The following is a 22,537-nucleotide window of genomic DNA, read 5'->3' as shown; positions in this document are numbered from 1 at the left end:
AAAGCACCACAGAGACCAAACCTTAGAAAATCTAGACCCAAACCCCCCGCAATGCCTGAATCTTCCAATGATTCTCCCATCTCAGTCTCCAAGCTTCATCTCCACTTGGTGAAAATCCCAGTTCAATTAAACATCAATAGCACTGTGCAGTGTTCCTCTAGGTGGACCATGATAACATAGTGATTACTATGGTCCAGGAAGCCCTAGCAATCAGCTGAAAACACAGCCACAGTTGGATCTATGGACACAGAAGCAGAATTACTAACATTCTGGAATAGGGAAAAGGAAAAGGTCATGGGACCGCCCTGGGATTGCCAGTTGCAAGATGTCTAGAGATGTTTTCCCCCAGCTTGAGAAACAGTCCTACAATAATCATTCCCTCTCAGCCCCTGAGGTAACCTGCTCACTCCACTTCATTTGGGCACGGAAAAGAAGATTCGTGGGGCAGAGCCCAACTCAAATTCAGATTGCTTAACTTCTCTTAACTGTGAAGTAGGGTGTTGGAGCCTCGTGGGGGTTCCTATGGCAACCAAACAGCCTCCTCTTGGACTGGTTACTTTTCTCATTGCAGGGACAACATCTGACAAGAAACCATTTGAAGGAGGAAGGGATCGGGTTTGGCTTGCAGTTTAAGGGAAGATTTGGGACAACAGAGTATACAGAAGAGGAAGGTTAACTGAAAGCAGGCCATAATGTAGTTTCCATGAGGTTGTCATACATGCTGCATGGTACTCTACTGTGATGCAGCTCCTCTGAGCTCCCCTAGTCTCCTGTAACTCCTCACAAGTGCTCTAATAAACTCACCAACTCACATACACTTAGATACACTTGTACTCACTCACTGGCTCCTACTTGGGCCGAATAGATATTGGGAAAATACAATATGCAGCTATCTATCATTAAATTCTGGTAATACCTAAAACATCTGCTGCACATTCAGCTGAGGGAGTTTTTATTATGTTTTGGTCATATTTATCAGCTAATATAAAGAAATCTTTTAATTCTAGATTTTTCTTAAAACCTCAACAATGAAGTAGAGAATCCTCCTGTATCAGATATCCTCAAAAATGTTTACTCTTGGGCTGGAGATGGCTCAGCAGTTAAGAGCAGTGACTGCTCTCCCAGAGTTCCTGAGCTCAAATCCCAGCAACCACATGGTGGCTCACATCCATCTGTAATGGGATCTCATGCCCTCTTCTGATGTGTCTGAAGACATATAATAAAAAAAAACTTTAAAAAAAATGTTGAATCTTGCTTTCCAGCCAACCAGTTCACTCTTCCCATAACTTCACATAAATCTAGCTAGTGAGGTTTCACTGTAAATCCCACAAGTTTCCTAACATTAACCACATCCTAGAAACTGGCAATCACTAAAGTCCTAACTTTCACCCATCCCCCGACCTTTGGGCCTCCCCTCCGCACATCTGCTTGTTCTATTTTTACCAGTCTACTAGGAGCAACCTGAGAATCTCCACAAGCATGACTATCAAGCTGCAGAGGGCCTCAAGACCAGTTATTTATCTTACCTTCTAATTGTAACAAAGAGGAAAAAATTAACACTAATGCCTAAACATATTTTGGACTATATCATGCCCCCACCCTGCCCTGTTCTTGTTTAGATGAGATTAGCCAAATAAATAGGTCTACTGTCCTTTCAAGCCTGGGCAAAAAGGCACACAGGAGGAGATGCTAAGTACAAAGATTTGAATGATGTTTCTGTAAGCCCCCAAGCTTTCCAGAAAGCCTGGAAAGAGGCCCAGAACTTTGTCTTCAACCCAAGCTGACATCCTTCTGCCTCTGCCTCCCAAGTGCTGGGATAAAAGGTGTGTGCCATACCCCCTGGGTTTTTTTGGGGTGTGTGTGTGTGTATACATTTATTGTGATTGATAATCAACTTACATGCAGTGTGATAATTTGAATAGGAGGTTTCCCATAAAGCTTGTGGGCATTTGAATACTCTGTTGGCTGTTTGGTAGGAATTAGGAAGTTTTTTAATCGAAGGTATGGCACTAGGGGAGGGAAGGCTTAAGGTTTCTCAAAGAGCTTCCCTCAGTCCCATGATGTTTATATAGGTCAGGATGTGAGTTCCCAGCTGCTGCTCCAGTACCATGCCTGCTTGCAACAAGCTCCCCCACCTACCATGATTAACACCAATCCCTATAAAACCGTAAGCTTCAATTAAGCCTTAAGTTGCCATGGTTATGGTATTTTTATCATAGCAATCAAAATATAATACATACTGATCACAGTCCATCACTGAGGAAAGCCAGGGCAGGAACTCAAGCAGAGCAGAACTTGGAGACAGGAATGGAGCAGGGACCATGGAGAAACCCTACTGATTTCATCATCCTGTCTTTCATACAATATGGGACTACCAGTCCAAGGGTGGCACCATCCACAGTAAGCTGGTCTCTCCCACCTCAATCATTAACCAAGAAAATGTCCCCAGAGACTTGTCTGCAGACAATAAAGGTTACCACTTTCCAAATGACCAGTTTCAAATGACCCTAGTTTGTGCCCACAAAAACTGGCACATAAATAAATGCAAGATAACACTTTCTCTTGTTATTTAATAACTATGAAATTAGAAACCTAGGAAACAAAATACAACACACCAGAAACTTTCCAGAGCCACCCAGGTAAATGCGAGGTGAGGGGATTACTATCTGCTGGCATGCCATGATGCTTGTAAATACTGGTACTCAATCATGACATCCTTAGTCCCCTCAGGTCTCAATAATACAAACCAGATTTCAAAATCAAGGAACAAAAATAAACACCAGAAGTAAGTTTTATACTTTTATTTTAAATAAAAGTACATTTAAAAATAATCAGTCTCAAATGGCAAATTATTACAGCCAATTACTCCTAAGAAATTTTACTCTGAAGCAAAGATTCTCCGCAATCACGTGCCCGACATACTAAGAACAGGCTGCTTGTTCCCAAGACTGTTAATAATACAACCTTAGAAATAGTGCCCTTATTTCTCAGGTACTAGTGTTATTAATGGAATTAACAGATATTTCTGTTAAATTGTAACTTAAAATTAGAGAATCTCATCGAATATACTTTCAGTATAAACTAAACTTTCACCAAGGGCAGCAAAATATTAATGACTGGTTCTTATTTTGTTAAGGTTATTAGCAGAACAGTGTTTAAAATGGACTGAAAGCAACTAACTCACCAAAAACAAGTAGTTGTTTCATACTATATATGTATTAGAACACCAGTAAAGCAATCACAACCATGACTATCTTATAAAGGCAAACTTTTATGGCTAATAGGAAGGAGTCCAGACCAGTCTAGCAGTAACTAAATTGACCACATACCAAACATGAACAAAATTATCCTATTAACAAGGACCAACAAATTCTTAAATTAAGAGACAAATAAATACTTGTAGGCTAGTTTAAGATTACTTAACTGTCACCAAATTAGGAAAGCAGCCAAACACAGCCTGACTGCCACAATACAACTAATTCTGGATACTAAGAATATAGAGCTATTTCTTCATTTGCTTCAAACTACAAAAAATTCTTCCCAATGGTTTAAAACAAGAGAAAGTGGGGCTGGAATAATTAAGAGCACTCACTGGCTGCTCTTCTAGAGGACCCAGGTTCAAATCCTACCACCACAACCTTCTGGAACTCTTAAGTTCCAGAAGATATGCCCTTTTCTGACATCTGTGGGCACATCATACGCATGGTGCACACACAAACACAGGCAAAACACAAACACACAAACACAAAAACGCAGGAGGTAAGGCATAGTTTGCTTTGTGCTGTAGTGACTAAGTTCTCCTACCATACTTTGGTTTCTATACTCAATTCCAGTTTCTTAGAAAAGTCTTATTTTATTATAAACTATGTACAAAATAGTTCTCCCAGCCTTGAACTCTTGTTCTCTACCTCACAAGGCTAGAATTAGACAAGTTGCTTACCACACGCCTGACTATATATTTTAAAATAACCATATTAATCGGAAAAAGGTACTGTGTGACGTATGACAGAAAAGCATTCCAAGCCAACAGGATTGCTTGTTTTTCCACCAAAAGGTTTTATCATCAAATCTTGGCTAAGCAAGTATCGTACAGTAGTACACACTGTTAATGCCTACATAGGGAAGTTGGAGGCAAACAGATCTCTGCAAGAGGTCAGCCAGCCTAATTTGACATCAGCTGGGGAAGTAAGACTGCCTCAAAATCAAATTCAGCCCACCCGTTTCCCCCTCATTCTATCACTGCCCTGTGCACTAAGCACAGGGTGTTTAATGTTAGAAAGTTCTATACCCAATTACCAGTCAACAAAACAAAGACAACATTCACTCTGCTGTAACTGAAGCATAAAAGTTACATGGCAGAAGTTGTTCTTTTTAACATCTTAGGTCAGGTCATGTCTCTTTTAACTGAAGAAAGGTTTTTATCTATAGGAAGAAATATTGTAACAAAATTTTAAGATTTATCATCTATTCTAAGAACTCAGTTAAGTTCTATAGCTAGTTAAGAGCACTTTTAAAAGGAATTACAGATCTTAAACTTAAAGGACATGGATTTTAATGGCTACTACCAAAGAGCAATATATAAAGCCAGGGACAACACAACATAACCATTAACTAAGTTATCAGACACCACAAAATTAAGATAGCTATGAAATGTTGAAAAAATATTTGGGAGGCTGAAGCAAAGGGTTTGAGATTGAGTTGCAGGCCAACCTGAGCTAGAGTTTTGGTAATAATAATAGGCTTCTGCCCCAGCAAAATGTCACCACAATAATGCCCACAATTGTTCTACAGTCTGTGGACCTGACGAACTACCTCTGAAATCAACAGCAAATAATCAGATGAAATCTGACCTTTAATCAGTCAAGTCTGGAAGCATGTTAAGTATTTCCACCGACGTCAGAACCAATACTTTATCATGCTCATATGTGTATCTTACACCAAACAAAACTCTCCAGCTATTATTTGCAGACTATAACATTAACTTAAATGTGTTTCTAAGACACTATTTTCCCCAAATTAATTGGGTTTTAAACAGGTTCTTTCCTGTAGACCAGGTTGACCTCAGCACAAAGATGTCATATGCTTCAAACTTCAATTAAGATTTTAAATTATTGACATTCTAGTGACACTTAAATATGTGAGTTCCTGGCTACCTTTAAGTTGTACTAAGAGTCCAAGAACAATGTCATTCAACCACCATGCTTTTAATCTTTAGATTTAAATTCTATTTACAAACTGTATTAGCCCTATTAGACCCACCACCACTATTTGAAATGCAACGTAAGACCATGCAGTACTCAGTAGTAGTTTAACTTGCTGTAACAGAATGGTATCTTTAGTAATGAACTCAGTTTGAACATGAAAATCAACTATATTCACAGGCATGAAAAATTAAGGATTAAACTGGCTCAGCAATTAAGAGCACTTGCTATTCTTTCAGAAGACCAGATTCCCAGAACCCACAAGGTAGCTCATGCTTGTCTATAACTCTCGGGTTTCTAGGGATTAGGTGCTTTCTTCCGACTGTCACAGGCACCAGGCATGTACATGGTACATATCCATACATGCAGACAAAACACTCATGCACAGAAAATAAAAATCTTTAAAAATTTTAATTACATCATATTTGTGTGTGCATATACATGCACACCAAGTACAGAGGTCAAAGGACCACTATCTTTCCACCATGTGTATCAAGAATGGCACTAATGGCACAATCAGGACTGGAGGACAGCACTGCATCCACGGGGCCATCTAGCCAGCTCTAGTATTTGTCTAAATACTTACAATTAGGGCATCACAACTGAATGTCAATGTTTTTAAAAAATTAACCATTAGAAAAGAGCTGAAGGGGTTCCATGTAATAGTAAAACAATTCTTTGGAGTCAACTCAGAAAAATTGATGCTTTTTGTTATTTTAGGAATTAACAAAGAAAAAAAGTGAAGCCAGGAATACAGAAAAGAAGGTGACTCAACCTTAAGAATAACTATGATTCAATAAGCTGACCTATGGTAAAACACCATCTCCCTGAGCTATGACTTCACTCAGATATGTGCTCTTATTAAATTCAGAAATGTAAGCAAATCATTTGCCACCCTTCCTGCTATAATTGAAGCTCCCTAAGAACTTTGCTGTGCCTACAAGTGAATAAACCAGAGTGAAATAATGCAGTTTGTGCGATGAGCCATCAGTCCGTCCATCCGTCCGCCTGTCTGTCCATCCATCCATCCATCCATCCATCCATCCGAATCCTCCTGGCTAATCACTCCCGCTCACTATATTCTGAGGTGTTCACCCAGGTACTTAAATATAGTGCCCTGACAATACAAACCACCATTATCAATGTTTTTAAACACTAGTCTTTGTTACTGACTCCTAGGTCCTTAGTGTGACAATCCCAGATGTTTTATGGCCCTATTTGTAGGTGAATACACTTAGTTCCAAAAATACCTGTAATGGTTTATGATGATGAAAAGTGACACCAACTATATTTAGGAGGGGCAGCAGGGAGGTTCTCTGCTGCAAAAAGGGAGACCTTAAACTAAAAAATGGCACCAGCTTTCAATGGCAGTATCTTTCTAAGCAGAGGTTAAGTTTGAAACTAAGCTCACTCACTAATTTTACTCAGAAAACAAGCAAAATATACCCTTGGGGAGACATTAAACACAGCCAGGCAGAGTGGCAAACACAGGCAACTTCAGACCTCTGACAGCAGAGGCAGGAGGATAACAAAAGTTCAAAGCTAGCCTAGGCTACGTACAGAGACTGTATCTCAAGAACAAAAAATAAAACAAACAAAACCCATGAAACAAATATGTGAAGGCAGGCACTAAGTACTTGGTGAAATTTACAAATGGTTTAATTATATACCCTAATTTTTTTTAACTCAAAAAAACACACATATAAAAATGGCAGTTTCCAACTTCTTCCAAGTTTCATATTCAATAGATGTGAAAAACCAGTTATCTCTACAGACAGTTTATAGTACATCCGGCAATGAAAATATCCAGGGTAACTCTCCATTAAGAAGAAATATGAGGGAGGCACATTTTCTAGTGGCTGGGATCCTCTTCCAAACCATAAGAAAAAAGGTAGTGGCATGTAACATTTTCTGGTTCCAATAATTTTAATTATTCTGGACATTTGAGAAAATAAACTCATGTTTTAACTAAATACAAAACTATCTGTTGTTTTATTTGTAGATAAAGACTCCTACAAATATCCTCAGTAGGTCCAATGAAGTACTTTTACTATCCACATGGATATTTTGATATTAAATATATACAAATGTTTCTATTACACAAAACAATAGTATTCACAAAAAGCTGCAGAAAACTCATGCGATTAATGAAGGCTGAACTTTATAAATTAAAAACCATTGTCTTCTATACATAATGTACAAAGTCATGCATTTAAGGGTGAACACTATACCTCATAAGAGCACATTTTCACAAAGGCTGCTGCACAAGTATTTGTCAATGCACAATGAACAGAATCTTAGTGAATTAAGCATGATTATTTTAACACACAAGTTGAAACTTGGTATTTCAAAGATTTTCTACAGCTGTAATCTTCAGGAAATGCTCTCATTCTTTTGCATCTCAGTACAGGTGTTCGACCAGGCACAACAAATATAAATATTTTGAAAGAGTATAAACATCTCTATCAATTCAATAAAGTGTAAATAAAACTTTTCTTCTATCTCAATTAAAATCTTTTGCATGAGCTATACCAAAATATGCATGAGTTAAAGCATGAAAAAAAAAGTATGTATATTTCTTTTGCTTTCAAGTTTCAGTAACATTTAAATTTCTTAAAAAACTATGTGTACTGGCCAAGAAAATACAGTAGGGAAGATCTAATGAGCTTATAAAAATGACCTAGTAATTCATTACCTTTCAGGATTTGATTACTTTACCAACTTTACAAAGTGTCCTCTCTAAATGGTGTGAATATTTCTAAAAGCCAAAAAATAAAATCTGATGGTGAAAAAACTTTACATTTCTCTTAAAATACTAAGAATTTTCATGGGCTGGTGATCTCCAACGTGACTGTAGATTTCTTATTATAGAGTTTGCCATGGTACCAAGTTTTTCGTGCATTTCAAATAGCTGGCTTCCAGAGTAACTGTAGAGATCTTCTGAGTCCAGTTGAAGAGCGAGAGCACTAATTTGTGCCACAAGGTTTTTAGACAATGGGGGATCTAGGGTCACGGGATCAATCAAATCTATAAAAGGAAAAACACACACACACACACACATATATGTATATATATATATATATATATTAAATCCATACCAGTTTTAAAAACTGATCTGTATCTCCAATCATACTGAGAGGAAATAAGCTATGAGAAACTTGGTCAAGAGAACACAATGCCAGTAAAATCTACCCATAGCTTGTTACTCTACATAAAATAACTGAACAAAATGTCAACATCCTTATCTATACCTTGATGGACTGAACACTGACACAAAGAAAACCAGTTAGACACAATTAAAATTAAATAGGTATTCCCCTCATGTACTTGGCGTAGGGGAGGGCGGCAGGGGAATATGGTGAATTCATAGTTGTGGTCAAATTAAAATTAAAGCATTGGCCTGGAGAAATGTCTCAGTACTTTTACTAAGTCTATCCTTCCAAAGGACCAGGATTCATTTCCAAGCAGTCACACGGCAAATCACAACTGCTCTAATATTAGTTCCAGAGGAACCAAAGTACACAAATACATACAAGCAAAGTGTATATACTAAAAATAACCTTTTTTAAAAAGATGTACAACCATTAACAAAGTTATGCTTTCCAAGAACACTTGTTCCATATGAAGCTAACATGCTTGACTAGCATACCTGAGGCGAATCTTTCTTCATCCGTGGAGACGGTCTTGCTCTCCACTCCATTTACTGCCTTCTCAGAAATATCAAAAATTGGAATTTCTTCAAGTCCACGAGATTTCATCTTGATTATGCATTTAAAACAGTAACAAACAGAATAAAACATATTTTAAACAGGAATGACATGAAACATGAAATGCCCCATAATCTATATAATCAATTCAGTTAATGCTACTAAAAAATATTTACTAAAACTGGACATATATAGTATCATGGCAGGTGTGGTGGAGCAATTCTGCAATCCCAGCACTCTGGAAACAACCTCTGCTGGATTTTTTTTTTTTTTTTAAAGAGTACAGCCCAGTCTCTAGTGAGTTCTAGGCCAGCCAGTGTGACTTCTGCCCGAAGTGTTTCCTCAAAGAGTTAGAAATTTATTATTTAATATAATATAATTTCTTAGAAAACATAGTATCAATGGCTAGTAAAATTCCCCAAGTTCAGAAATGTGGAAAAGGTTAACCCTTCAGTAGAAATCAGTGGCTGTTATTTTCAAAGATACAGATACCTCCCTGGTAGAGCACTGCTCACTCTGCGTTATGTCCTAATCAAGAGCCAACAGCACAAGAACACCACTATAAGGTATCCCAGGTTCCATGGACAGCTGCTCAAAGAAATTGCTCAAGTTTTCATGACCCAACAATCCTATACAATGGCACAAATGAAATAAAAATATGGCCACATAAAAACCTAAAGGATTTCTTATGAAAACTGAAGGAGAAAAGCAACCCCTAAGCCCATCAAGTTGAGGGATGGGTAAAGAAAATGTAGTATATCCACGGAATCCTATTTGGATATACAGAAAGTCAGATTAACAATAAAACCTATAACCACCAACCGGACTTTGTGTTATTCCAATATTAAACAATGTTCGAAGTAGGTAAGCCTACAGAAAGGAACAAAACAGTGGATGCCCGGGTATGGGGAACGGAAATGGAGAGCAACAGACAGTGAGTTCAGATTTACCTCATTTTGGAGAATTTTCTTAATTCCAAAATTAAATAAATCATAGGAACAGTATATATCCAAGATAATTACTTATTAACAATAAACAGTTATCGATTAATTTCATTTATATGTGAACTAAATTTTATTAGAGCTATTCAGAAATCTACACATAAACATGAAGCATTACAACATATACATTTAAACACATTAAAAAATTATAGCAGCCGGGCGTGGTGGCGCACACCTTTAATCCCAGCACTCGGGAGGCAGAGGCAGGCAGATTTCTGAGTTCGAGGCTAGCCTGGTCTACAGAGTAAGTTCCAGGACAGCCAGGGCTATACAGAGAAACCCTGTCTCGAAAAACAAAACAAAACAAAACAAAATTATAGCTACTCCTAAAGCTCATTAGTAATAGTTAAGAAAATATAATGGGAAGCCAACCATGATGGCACACAATTCTGCTATGAACACCAAGTCATGAGGATCCCTGTGTTTGTGAGTTTCTGGACTGCCAAGTATATATATACTGAGATCCTGTCTCAAAAAGTAAAACAAACCAAAACCGAAAACGATGGGTATGAACCTCCTTTTATAAAGATATTACTTTTAGTAATAATAGCGTTTTTACTGACTTAAGTCACATCATGTGGAGAGAGAGAGAGAGAGAGAGAGAGAGAGAGAGAGAGAGAGAGAGTGAGAGAGAGAGTGTGCGCGCACATACACGTGCATAAGTTTCTGCACAGAACCTTCTTGTGATGTCCAGTTCCAAAGGATCTTACACTCTGGGTTTCCACAGTGTTCTACATGCATATGGTACATATGGGCAACCAAACACACACATACACACTCTTAAAAAGTGAAAATGTTTCAGAAATTCTACCTGTGACATTGCAAATTAGTGGTTTAGTTTCTGGGTTTTGTTTGCTTTTATACAATTAACCTGTCAGCAAAAAAATTTTTTTAAGTATCAAAAATACAAAAATCAAGTAATTTCAAAAGTAGAGTACACACATGGTACACAGACACATGGGCAGGCAAATGACCCATTTTTACCTGTTGCTCATGGTATACCCTGAGGGCCTTTTTTACATTGAACACCTTTGGAGAACGGATAGGCAGGGTTTTTATTTCAGATGCCGTAAGCGTGCTCAAATCGCCAATGGTTTTTATATTCTTGGCTCTGATGAGTTGCCCGAGACCTCTTGCCCTTTTGAAAAGAAGGAAAAACATAATTATGCTTTTACAGATAAATGATCCGTGAGCACTTCTCCACTTAAACTCAAGAGTTTATATACAGTCCACCTAATCCATATAGTGTGATAAGCAACTATCTAGTGAAATACAATTCTCCTCTAGCTTCTAACACTTTAATAACAGCATCAATGATGTATATCTTTGTATACAAAAATATAAGCCCAGCCCAGCCTAGCCCAGCCAGGAGGAATGAGACATGTTTTCACACCAGCTTTCTGTCTGGGAATCAGGTCCTTCATCAGCTGTATGCAGTTTTGGTTTTTTTTTAACCTATCCTATCCTAGACCCTTTTTAATGTGAATTCCTTCTAACTTCTATATGCATGTCTGACAGAGTTCTCTGGAGAATAAGGAGTTTCTTACTAAGGAATTATGTTCTGATTGATCAGTCTAGTTATTAAAGAAATTATCTGTTTCCCAAATGTAACAATTCCCTTAACATTTAGGTCTGAGAATGGAGGGAGATAGCTCAGTGGTTAGGAGCACTTATTTCACTTCCAGGAACACATTTCAACTCTAGTTCTAAGGGATGCTAATACCTTCTTGGCCTCCAGGTATCAGCCTCACATGGTATATAGACATACATGCAGGCAATACACATATAAATTTAAAATATGCTAATTGCATTTCTAACAAGACTGAAATAAGATTAAACTGAAGCACAAACCAAAGACCCTCAATGAGGTCTACCTATACGAAACTACATCATGGCAACCAACCTACTCAGCTCTACAAATTTTGTGGACTAAGCTTCATAAGCTTTCATTTTACAATGATACTTCTATTCCTAAGAGGGTCTACAGTAGGATGAAACACGATACATACCAAAATATGCAAACACTAAGCCTTTATTCATATCAGGATACACGCATGTTTTACTTTTGAAGTAAAAAATGTGTGAGAGGAATAAACGCCAACTAATTTGACACTTAGAAGTTTGACCATTAAGACATTCCCCCTGGGCTGGTGAGATGGCTCAGTGTGTAAGAGCACCCGACTGCTCTTCCAAAGGTCCGGAGTTCAAATCCCAGCAACCACATGGTAACAAGATCTGACACCCTCTTCTGGAGTGTCTGAAGACAGCTACAGTGTACTTACATATAATAAATAAAAAAAAAGACATTCCCCCTAAGCCATGCGTGGCAATTCAATCTTATAATCCCAGTGTGTATGGAGGGAGGAAAGGATCCAAAATCAAGAACACAGAACTTATGTTCTGTATGAACATGGTTCATACAGGTGAACCTCATTAAGGTCTTAGAAATTTAAATCAACAATCCAGTGTGACACTGACCTCAAACTATACATCTGTCAGAGGATGACCTTGAACTGGCCCTAATGCTCCTGAAAAAGCACTTCTGGCTTATGTGGTACTGAGGGCGAAATTTATACACTCATCAATTCTAAACAAGCAGTCTACCAACTGAGCTTCAATCCTAGTCCCAGATTACTCCCATCATTACGATAGAAAATTACAGGAGGCAGAGGCAGGCGATTTCTGAGTACGAGGCCAGTCTGGTCTATAGAGTGAGCTCCAGGACAGTCAGGGCTACACAGAGAAACTCTGTCTCAAAGAAGAAGAAGAAAAAAACAACTATAGAAAATTACAACTACATCTCAGGCAGGCTGTGACCGGGTGATCCTCCTACCTCAGATCCCTTAGCAGCTAAACGCCCCTCCTCAAACTGGGAAATTTTAACAATACTATGCCTCAAAATAAAGGTGAGAAACAAACATATATACCCCTAACACCTACACCTCTTACCACATGTTTGATGTAATCTGAGGTAAAATGATGTCAACTGATGCTGCACAGTTCACCAAAGCTGGGTAAACACTTTCTGTTGGGGATAGCATGGGTTCTTGGGCCATTTCTGTAATCTTAAAATAAATTTCAAGAGCCATTAAGTAGAGGTTACAAGATTGAACATGAAAGTATAAAAATTACATAAAAACCAAAGCACTTCTTACTAAACACTTCTTTGAGCTCTTAAATTTAGAGCTCTGTGATCCTGGGGACAGAAATCCTTTGGCTGAAGTGGTATTATGCTAGACAGAGTAGAGAAAAAAAAAAAAAACACTCAGAACCCCAGACAACTATAATGTTACAAATTAAATTGTACAACTAAATCAACCTTGTAAAACTTTAGGAAATGAAAATGGAATAGAATAAAATATTAATTTACCTGTGGTATTTAGCTGATTGATTAGCCTTAGCCCTCTCCATGAAAAAGCAATATATATCCAAAGCAAAGAAGACTGTTTCTTGATCTTCAAATACAAGTTTAAATAAAAACATATGCATATTTTGAAGACCACAGCTTACCTTAGAGTGTGAAGTAGGTGACGTTTTAACACTCTTTATTATGGGAGAGCTATTTGAAGAGTGAGGTCTAACAACAGAGCAGCGCCTATCAATGTCATCTGCCAATCCTGCTTGGTATATTGGATCTGCAAACGAGACACGTCTAACCTGAAAGTACAAAACAAGTTTTCATTAAGAAGACAACACCTGTCATTAATTGGCACTTTTTACAATTGACTAATGATTAAAAAGATATTAAATTCTTACTTTAGACCCTTACAAACGTTTATGTAAATCAATGAGTTAAATGTAAAACAATTTGGATTAAATGTGTGCACATATCCCCCCCTCAAAAAAAAAGATGACAACACCTTGAGTTTGTGCAAAAGCAAGTCCAAGCTTATTTTACTAGAACCCTCCTGCAAAACTGTTCCATCTTTCAGATATTGCCTAATACTGCAACTCATTCTAATTATATACTAAACTACTTCTTCAGTGATCAAAACTTTAATCAAACCCTTTAAATTAGCAATGTACAATGGATACGAAGGATGTGATGGTGTACACCTTCAATCCTAGCTCAAGAGGCAAAGTCTGAGATCAGCCTGCTCTGCACAGTACAGATTTTCAAGTTCCAGGTCAGTCGGGCTACATAGTGAGACCCTGTCTAAAAACCAAAATACAGGAATGGCAGTGTATACCTGTGATCCCAGCACAGGAGACTAAGGCAGAAAATCACCAAATTGAGGCAGGTCTGGAACTACATAGTGAAACCTCAGTCTCAAAGAACAAAACAAGGGCTCAAGAGACAGCTTAGGTGTTAAAAGCACCGGCTGCTAATGATAGCCAGAGTTCAAATCCTAGCACCAACATTAACAAACCAGTTCTACATAAGTCTCTAACTCCAGCTCCAAACCGATACATTCTGGCCTCACCAGGAGCACCGACTTTTGAATATACAAACATACAGACCAAATAATATTAAATTTCTTTAAAAATTCTGTATAATTTGATTTAGCTAACCAATAAACTATATTATACAGACTATAGATAGTAGTAACTGGCTTCTGGTATATCTTATTAATCGATATAAACTTGTGAATGCAGGCATGTGGCAGTCAGAGGACAACTCTGAAGGGAGTGATTGCTCAGGTGTTGTACAACTAAATTTTGTGAGATGATGCTTCACAATGGCCTGAATTTCCCTAAGTATACTAGGTGTACTAAGCAGCAGACCCCAGATTATGGTTATCTGTCTCCCCAAGACAAAGATTAGGACATGCCACCCAGCCCAGGATTCTTACTTTAAATGTGGGTTCTAGAAATTTTACTGAGGTCCTCATGGCTGCTTTGCAAATGTGAGATCTCCCAAGCTATCTCCTTTGCCCCTGACCTAAACTTTCTGAAGGCAATACAAATATCGTGGCCACAGGGCAACAATTTTGATCCATTTTAACCTCACTGTGGCTAACTTGGCTTCTTCTAAAGGTCTACAATATGTTCACATTGAGCTATTCGCTAAATATGTAACAGAGATCTCCTATAATTATGAATATCATTCCAGATCTTCTAGGACTGATTCTTAAGAATGGGCAATCTGTAAGTATCTACCACAGAAATTAATATTCCCAAGTATAGCCAGGACTACATAGCAAGACCCTGTCTTCAAAGAGAGACAGAGACAGACACTAAATCTAAGCTCCTACCAAACAGTCGTACAATAGTTGTGCTAGTTAAGTTGTACAAGCCTTCTGAAGAATTCAGAATTCTGTCCACAATAAACCTGTTTTCTTAAAAAAACCTGTTTTCCAGGCCCGCCAGAACTGCATAGTGAAGGCCCTTTGTCATAAAAACAAAAGGAAAACAAAAAATAAAATAAAATAAAATAAAAATCAAGAGCTGTTACATCTTCCTAAACAATTTCATCTCTGAAGTCTCAGAAGCCTTGTTTGTTTGGTTTGTTTGTTGTTTTTTATTTTTCTTTTTTTTAGAGACAGGGTTTCTCTGTATAGCCCTGGCTGTCCTGGAACTCACTTTGTAGACCAGGCTGGCCTCGAACTCAGAAATCAGCCTGCCTCTGCCTTCCCGAATGCTGGGATTAAAGGCATGCGCCACCACGCCCGGCGCTGACTGGCTTCTTAAAGCTGGTTCCATGAATTGGATTATAGAAAAGGAAAATCCTAAATGAGAGCTACCCATGTCCCATGTGTACACCTTCTTGAGTGTGAGGTGCAAGATCACCTGAAACCCTTCCTGACCTTTCCATGGTGAGTGGCCATGATGCTAATACCCTGTCCTTTACTAGGTTTCACATAGTGACAACATATTCCAAGCAAACATTAGATTCATTACAATGTCGTTCCTCCTACCTTGTTAACTGGTGAGATCTCATCTTCTTGCGTTCTTTTGAGTCCTCTCTTTAAAATGCTTGTGGATGGAGAAGCCAAAGGTGACCAGACACAGCGTGCCTGCATACCACTAGGACTTTCACTTACTGACCCAAAAGGGTCCAGCTCTAACTTTTCAGGAGATGCAGTATTGCTTTCTGCTGCAAGTTCAGAAGCCACTTGAGGTATCAGAGACTGTGGTAATTCCTCCGTTTTCTCTGAAGTAAAGCAAATTTCCTGCAGAGTATCATTTCCCACTGCAGTTTCATTGTCACTTAATTTTGCTTCATCTAATTTATTAAGTTCAATGGATGTTTCAGTTTTACAATTAACAGTTCTTTCTCCAGCACCCATTTCAATGTCACTAACTAAGCTCTCAGTGTTGATGTCTAGTCTTCCAATCAGTGCTTCTTCAGATTTAGAGGTACTGGCAATCATGTCCATCTCCTTTACCCTGGCATTGTCAATTTCAGTGTTCATCTGGGCTTTTTGACTTTCCATTTCTTTGTTCATTTCCTCACATGAGCCTGAATCAGATTCATTGCTATCCCCCTCTATTTCCCCACTGGCTGGATGCTCAATCTCAACATCCTTGCTTACAGGTGTGGGAGTATCAGAAAGACCCATACTTGAATTAAAGTCCTCAGTGGCTACTCCTTCAGCATTCACTTCAGCTGTGACTGCTTCACATTCATCTTCTTTATTATCTCCCTCTGTTGCCACATCTATTGTTGAAACATCCATTTGGGGACTCTTTTCAGAGACAGCAGCTACAAATGCGTCCTTTAAATCCACAGTTTCAACTCCCTCTGGACTGGACCCAGCTATTACTTTGCATACCTTCCCTACATCGCTGATGTCAAATTCTCTGTTCTCTGAAAGGGGGTTCTGTGAAATGTCTTTGCACTCACTTAAGCATGGGTCCTCTGCAGCGCTGTGTTTTTCACTACATGGCTCTTGGACTTCAGACACTGCTTCACTCCTAGCGTCTATATCGTGAGTCTTCTCTTTCATAGTTACTATTTCAGATGAAAGGGAAGCTTCTTCCAATTCAGGCTCATACTTAACTGAATCCCCAGTAGTACAATTCTCTTCTTTAAGACCCAAATGAGAATTCACAATAGGCTGTTCACCTGCCAACTTTGTTTCAGCATGGTCACTAGCTTCAGGAGTTTCAGGTGCGGTCACAGGTACTTGTATATCTGTCTTTTTTTTCTCTACACTCTTTATAGCATAACTTTCTGAGTTCTTTAACCCAATAAATGACTTTTCCTGGAACTGTGATTTTTCGCCACAGCAGTCACAACTTTTAGATCTCCTGACTCTCCTACTTCTCTTGTGTTGGCATTCAACTACTTGGGTGAATTTTTCAGGAGACAGAGAGCTGTCTGATACCTTCACATTACTATCAGTATCTCGTTTATATAATCTCTTACTGGCATTCCTAGTCCTGAGGTTTGATTCTGGCACAGGTAGACTTACAAATGAACTGTCTACACATTTGCTAGTCTTACTTTTATCCTCTCCTGTAGGTGGAACTTGCAGTGAATCTACAGACCCAGAAGAATCCTGAAGAATAACCTTATTTGTACTTTTTTCAGAAACCTGAGCTGCTGTGTTTATATCAACATCAGGAAGTGCTTGACCATCGTGTGTCTGATTTGCAGTTTTCATAACTTCCTCTTCAGCCATTTTTTCTTCTTGATCTTCAATGTCAACACTGTCACTGCTTTTATTTTTCCATTTCCCTGATCGTTTCTTTCTAGAAACTTCTTCCTTTGCCTCAGAACTATCAGATTCTGAGTTTTCAACACCAGTAATCAAACCCTGAGAAGCTCTTCTTGTTTGATAACGTGTCCGTCCTCTTAAAGGTTTCTCAGATGACTTATCTATATTGTCCAGGGTACCACCTCCTTCAGAACTAACATTCTCAAGGTCTGGTTTTCTTTTATTTTGGTCAATTTCAGCACTAACACTGGGTTCCCCTGGAGTTCTCTCATGTAAAGTATTTCCCTTTTCAGTTAAATTTTCCTGTATAGGTGGCTCAGCAGTTAGTTTTTGCTTGGGCAATTTATCATCTTTGATATGCAGCGGGCTCTTTGAAATTGTTTTTTCTTCTTCCTTTCGTCTTTCCTTTTTTTGCTGACTACTTTCTTTCTCTTGGCTGTCACTGCAAGGATCTGCTGCTTCTGAACGCCGCCTGGAAGACCGTCGGAGTGTTTTTGGATTTGTAGCTAGTGCAGCAGCTTGACTATCTTCATTTACTATTTGTTCTGTTGATGCTACAACTGAGGCTGTACTTTCTTTAGATTCCATATTAATGCCTACATTTCTCTCTTCCGTTAAGTCTTCCAATGAAGCATTTTCTACTGCTGGTTTAGGATCTCCATCTTCATGCTCTAGGGTAGCTTCAAAAGGATGATCGTGGTTTTCTGACACACGTTCTGTTGGACTGAGCAAATCAGGAGAGTTATTTTCGGACGAGTGCTCTTCCTGTTCAGATGTCAGTGAAGGCTTAGACTTTTTAGCAACTGACTGCTCAGCTTTACTCCATCTCCGGCTTGATTTCTTACCTGCATTCGCCAAACGTTCTGAATCAGATTGTGAGTTCATCACTTCTCTTTTCCTTGCTTTTGGTGGCGTGTCAGTGTTAGTTGTATTACCCTGGTTATTTCTCACTGTAACAGTGGAAGACATGTTATTCAAGGGGGATGGACTAAAAGGTCTAGTTTCTGAGCCATCAAATTTCTCCAAAGTAATAAAAGTTTGTCTCCGACTCGTAGGCTGTGGAGGAGTTCCAGAAAAAGTGGCATCAGAAACTGAACTACTGCTGACCACCGAAGTTTCTGTACTAGATGAATATTCAGTAGACATTATCTTTGATGAAATTAATACTTCTTTTCTAGCATCAAAACCAGTGATCAATGGTTCTGGATTGGTTTCAGCAACAGAGCCACCACAATTTGGTAAAGAAGCCTTCTCAGGTTGTTCATCTATTCCACAGTTTCCCGGGGCATCTTGAGGAATGAAAATAGCACTCTCCCTTTGCTCTTCCTAAATAAAAGCACATAGATTACATAAGTAACACCACTTACTTGGAAAATTTAAATATAATACTGTGGTTTTTCTTGGGAAACTTAAGAATAGACTCTGGTACAGGTATTAACATTCAAAATACTGTGAATGTTCCAAAAGTCCCAGTAAAGAACTATTACCATACTTTAAAGTGATGATGCAGTTAAAGCCATGGGAGGCCAAAACTGATGGAAGCCATGGAGATTGAGTTAGCTAAGAGAACTTTAGCTCCATTGCAGCTCAAAGACATCCTGGGTACCTCAGACACTGCTTTAAAGCTTCCAAGTGCAAAAACTTATTTACAATGTATTTTAAATGCATACTTATGTACAATTCTGCTAGTGTATGGTTCAGAGTTAGGAGACTTGTACACATTTAAATAATTAATGAAATAAAGATCTGTATAATTTACAACCTTATAATTCACACAATCTAATAGAAGAATGATTGTAAAGACCCTGAAGTTCAAACACCGCTTATACCTTAATTATCTTGGCATCTTCTTTTGGTTTTTCAGTTAAAGTGAGGCTTTCCCTAAGATAAATAGACAAATTAGATTATTCTTTAATTATATAATTAGAAAATTAGTCATAAAAGATTTATACTTACATTGATTCTTCTTGACTACACTGAGCAGAAAATAAAGTGTCCTGTGAAGCATCCAGATTATTATACAAGGCAGGAATATCACACCTAAGAAAAACATTTATAACAATTCTAAAAACCTGATAATATACATTCCCACCACCAAAATTATTCTATCAAAGTAGACTTAATGAATTATATAAAAGAATATAGGTTTCCCTAAGAAACTACTTTCCTTTCCAATACTCATATAACTCACTAAAGGCAGTTTAGAAGTGACCTCAGTGGGAGAGGATGGGCCTAACCCTGCAGAAACTTGATGCATCAGGGTGGGGGGTATGCTGTGGGGATTGAGGAAGGGGGTGGGGAGGGACTGCCTCTCAGAGGTGAGGTGGTGGGGACGTGGGAAGGGGGCAGCATTTGGGATGTAAATAAGCAATTTGAAAAAATTAGAACGTTTAGAAACACTAGGCATACTTCTAGATAAGATTAAAATATTATGAAATCCCATTATGTATATAGTCCACCATCTACCTTTAAAATTTAGTATACTCAGGCTAGGGATAACAGCTCAGTGGTACAGCACTTGCCTAGCATAACCAATGTCCTAAGTAAGATCTCTTAACCAGACACCAAAAACATAAATGCATGCCCACATGATATTATGGGCATTATCTACATTATCTACAGAGAGCTCAAGTTAAAAAAAAAAAAAAAAAAAGCTCACAAACCGTTTTGTCTTGAGTACTTCTTTCTGGTGCTCAGTTAGAACCCTGGTCTTTGTCTCTTTTCCTTCTGGAGGTATGAAGACAAAGTCAGTAGACTTTTCCTCTTCCAAAAGCTTACCACTCTTTATTTTTGGAGATGAAGATTCTAGTTTCAGCTGTGGATTGTTAAAAAATAAATGTATGAGTTTGCAAATTATTTTCTTATTCTTCTATGTTTCCTAACACTGGCATTATTTTTCAATAGTGATTAGAAGCATGAAATCAATACCTTTCTCATTTGAAGACAAGGTCTCTTTATGCAGTGCAGGTTGGACTAAACTTATGCTTCTCCTGTCTCACCCTACCAACTCTGTTCGCAAGCATGTAAATAAAACCAATACAATATTCACAATAAAAAATTAACTGTCCTTTTCTCTCTCCTAACTCTAATATTGAGAAGCTAAACAGTGAGCCTCTGAGGAGGCCAGGATTATGGAGTTAAGAGGCACATGTTTTACCTGGGCAGCACATCACCGAAAATGATTAAGCTGTATGATAAAAGTTCTAACCAAAACATCGACATTAGTGTCATGCACTATACTGTGTTCTTCAAAAATCCTTTCATCTCTTCTCTTTTCATTTAAGAATGACCATGAGACTAAGATCATACAGATTTGCCATTACTAACAAGAAATCACTCTGGGCTCCTAGATCTACAAGCTACCACTGCCAACTCTAACTATTATCCCACCCAATACCAAAATTTATTTTGACTTTTATAGCTCTTTATTCCAAAGCTAATATTTAAAATTCTAGCAAATTATACTTCTGAAAACGTACTTTGGCCGACAGTTTCACATTTTCTTTTTTATCCTTCGTATGTGCCAAAATGGAATCTCTTTTTCCACTTGATTTTCTTTCCATGCCACTTATCTTGACATTTAATTGTGAATTCTCTGTCTGAGATAAAAATGAACACATTAAATACCTATCTATTATTCTGTTTCTTCTGGTCAGGTTGTCTAATGACTACACAGTTTAAATGGTGTAAATTCCTGACTATTCAAGTCTACTGCACACAAAGAAAGACTGTGCCGATACATATATCTACCTGTGTAGCTTTTACTTTTGTGAACTGAAAACAAAACTTATCAAGTACATCAAATTACTAGACTCAACTGCTCAACATAGAGTTGAAATTTAAGAAAAAAAAAAAAAAATGAAGCTTTCAACATTCCAAAATAAAGGTTAATAAACCATAGGAAGAACACAAATCTAGCACATTTTTCTCTGATACCAGGGTGTACAATTATGATACACAAAATTATGCTGAACACACTAACAAGCTGAACTGTTTTCTCTGTTGAGAATTCTTTTAGACAGAACAAAAATCCCCACCCACAGTAAACCACTGTATGTTTTTTCTTTTGAATCGAAATATAGGTACACACCTGTTCCCTGACTAGAAAGCTTGTTTTCTAAGACACCATTTCACATGGGTTGAAGAAAAGGTGGTGTTACTGAATTCTTTCCTGTTCAAGTTCTGATTACTGCTGCTCACTTACATCAAACTACCCAAATTTAAGTTAAAAAAACAAAAAACTTACTGATTCTGAATATGGTTCACTGGACTCATCCATCATTTCAACGTTTTCCAAACCAGGCAGCAGAAGCAAAATTTTCTGTTTGGCTTGTCTTAATATCGGTCTTTTAAAAAATACATAAATATAGGTAATTCTTAAGTGAAATACACTAGTAGTGTTAGCAATATTACTTTAATTATGAAAGTGGTTCTCATGAATCTCAGGCTGGCCTCAAACTTGTAATTACACCTCTGACTTTGAACTTTCTAACCTACACATATACTACAACACTGGAGAAATTAGACAATATTTGGATCTTTCTCTGTACTTTTCACAGCATTCCCAAACTTCCTCAACTTTCAAACGAAGACACTTCCAGCATGAGAGAGATCACATGTTCAAGGCCAAGCTATACTGTGGGTATGAAATTTGTCTTAAAAACTCAAAACTTATTTAAAAAAAAAAAAAAAGAAAAAGAAAAAGAAAAAGAAAATTCATGAGGGGTTAGTGATGGCTTAGTAGTTAGAAGTTTTACCTCCAAAGAAGTCAGGTACACTCCCCAAGACCCCACATCGTGGCTACAACCATGCATAAATCAATTCCAGAGGATTCAATGCCCTCCCTGACCTCCACAAACAGGCAAGCACATGGTATAAAGACATATATGGGGCTGGTGAGATGGCTCAGCGGGTAAAAGCACTGACTGCTCTTCCAAAGGTCCCGAGTTCAAATCCCAGCAACCACATGGTGGCTCACGACCATCCCTAACAAGATCTGATGCCCTCTTCTGGAGTGTCTGAAG

At 38.0% G+C, this 22,537-nt stretch overlaps 1 protein-coding gene across 1 annotated transcript in view; it reads right to left on the bottom strand.

The window, feature by feature from the left end:
• Positions 1–7,112: 7,112 nt before the first annotated feature.
• Rif1 (replication timing regulatory factor 1) overlaps positions 7,113–22,537 on the bottom strand; it is a 51,580-nt gene continuing 36,155 nt past the window's right edge. The window contains exons 25-36 of the mRNA XM_021192695.2: positions 21,760–21,859; positions 20,993–21,112; positions 20,177–20,328; positions 19,470–19,553; positions 19,343–19,394; positions 15,768–18,839; positions 13,420–13,566; positions 13,065–13,142; positions 12,859–12,974; positions 10,894–11,047; positions 8,851–8,959; positions 7,113–8,228 (exon numbers count right to left, since the gene is read on the bottom strand). Of these exons, the coding sequence (XP_021048354.1) occupies positions 8,017–8,228; positions 8,851–8,959; positions 10,894–11,047; positions 12,859–12,974; positions 13,065–13,142; positions 13,420–13,566; positions 15,768–18,839; positions 19,343–19,394; positions 19,470–19,553; positions 20,177–20,328; positions 20,993–21,112; positions 21,760–21,859 (4,396 nt within the window). The 3' untranslated portion in view covers positions 7,113–8,016. The remainder of the gene's footprint in view (positions 8,229–8,850; positions 8,960–10,893; positions 11,048–12,858; positions 12,975–13,064; positions 13,143–13,419; positions 13,567–15,767; positions 18,840–19,342; positions 19,395–19,469; positions 19,554–20,176; positions 20,329–20,992; positions 21,113–21,759; positions 21,860–22,537) is intronic.

Source organism: Mus pahari, chromosome 3, assembly GCF_900095145.1.
Source record: "Mus pahari chromosome 3, PAHARI_EIJ_v1.1, whole genome shotgun sequence".
NCBI lineage: Eukaryota > Metazoa > Chordata > Mammalia > Rodentia > Muridae > Mus > Mus pahari.
This window is presented reverse-complemented; position numbering and strand designations above follow the sequence as displayed.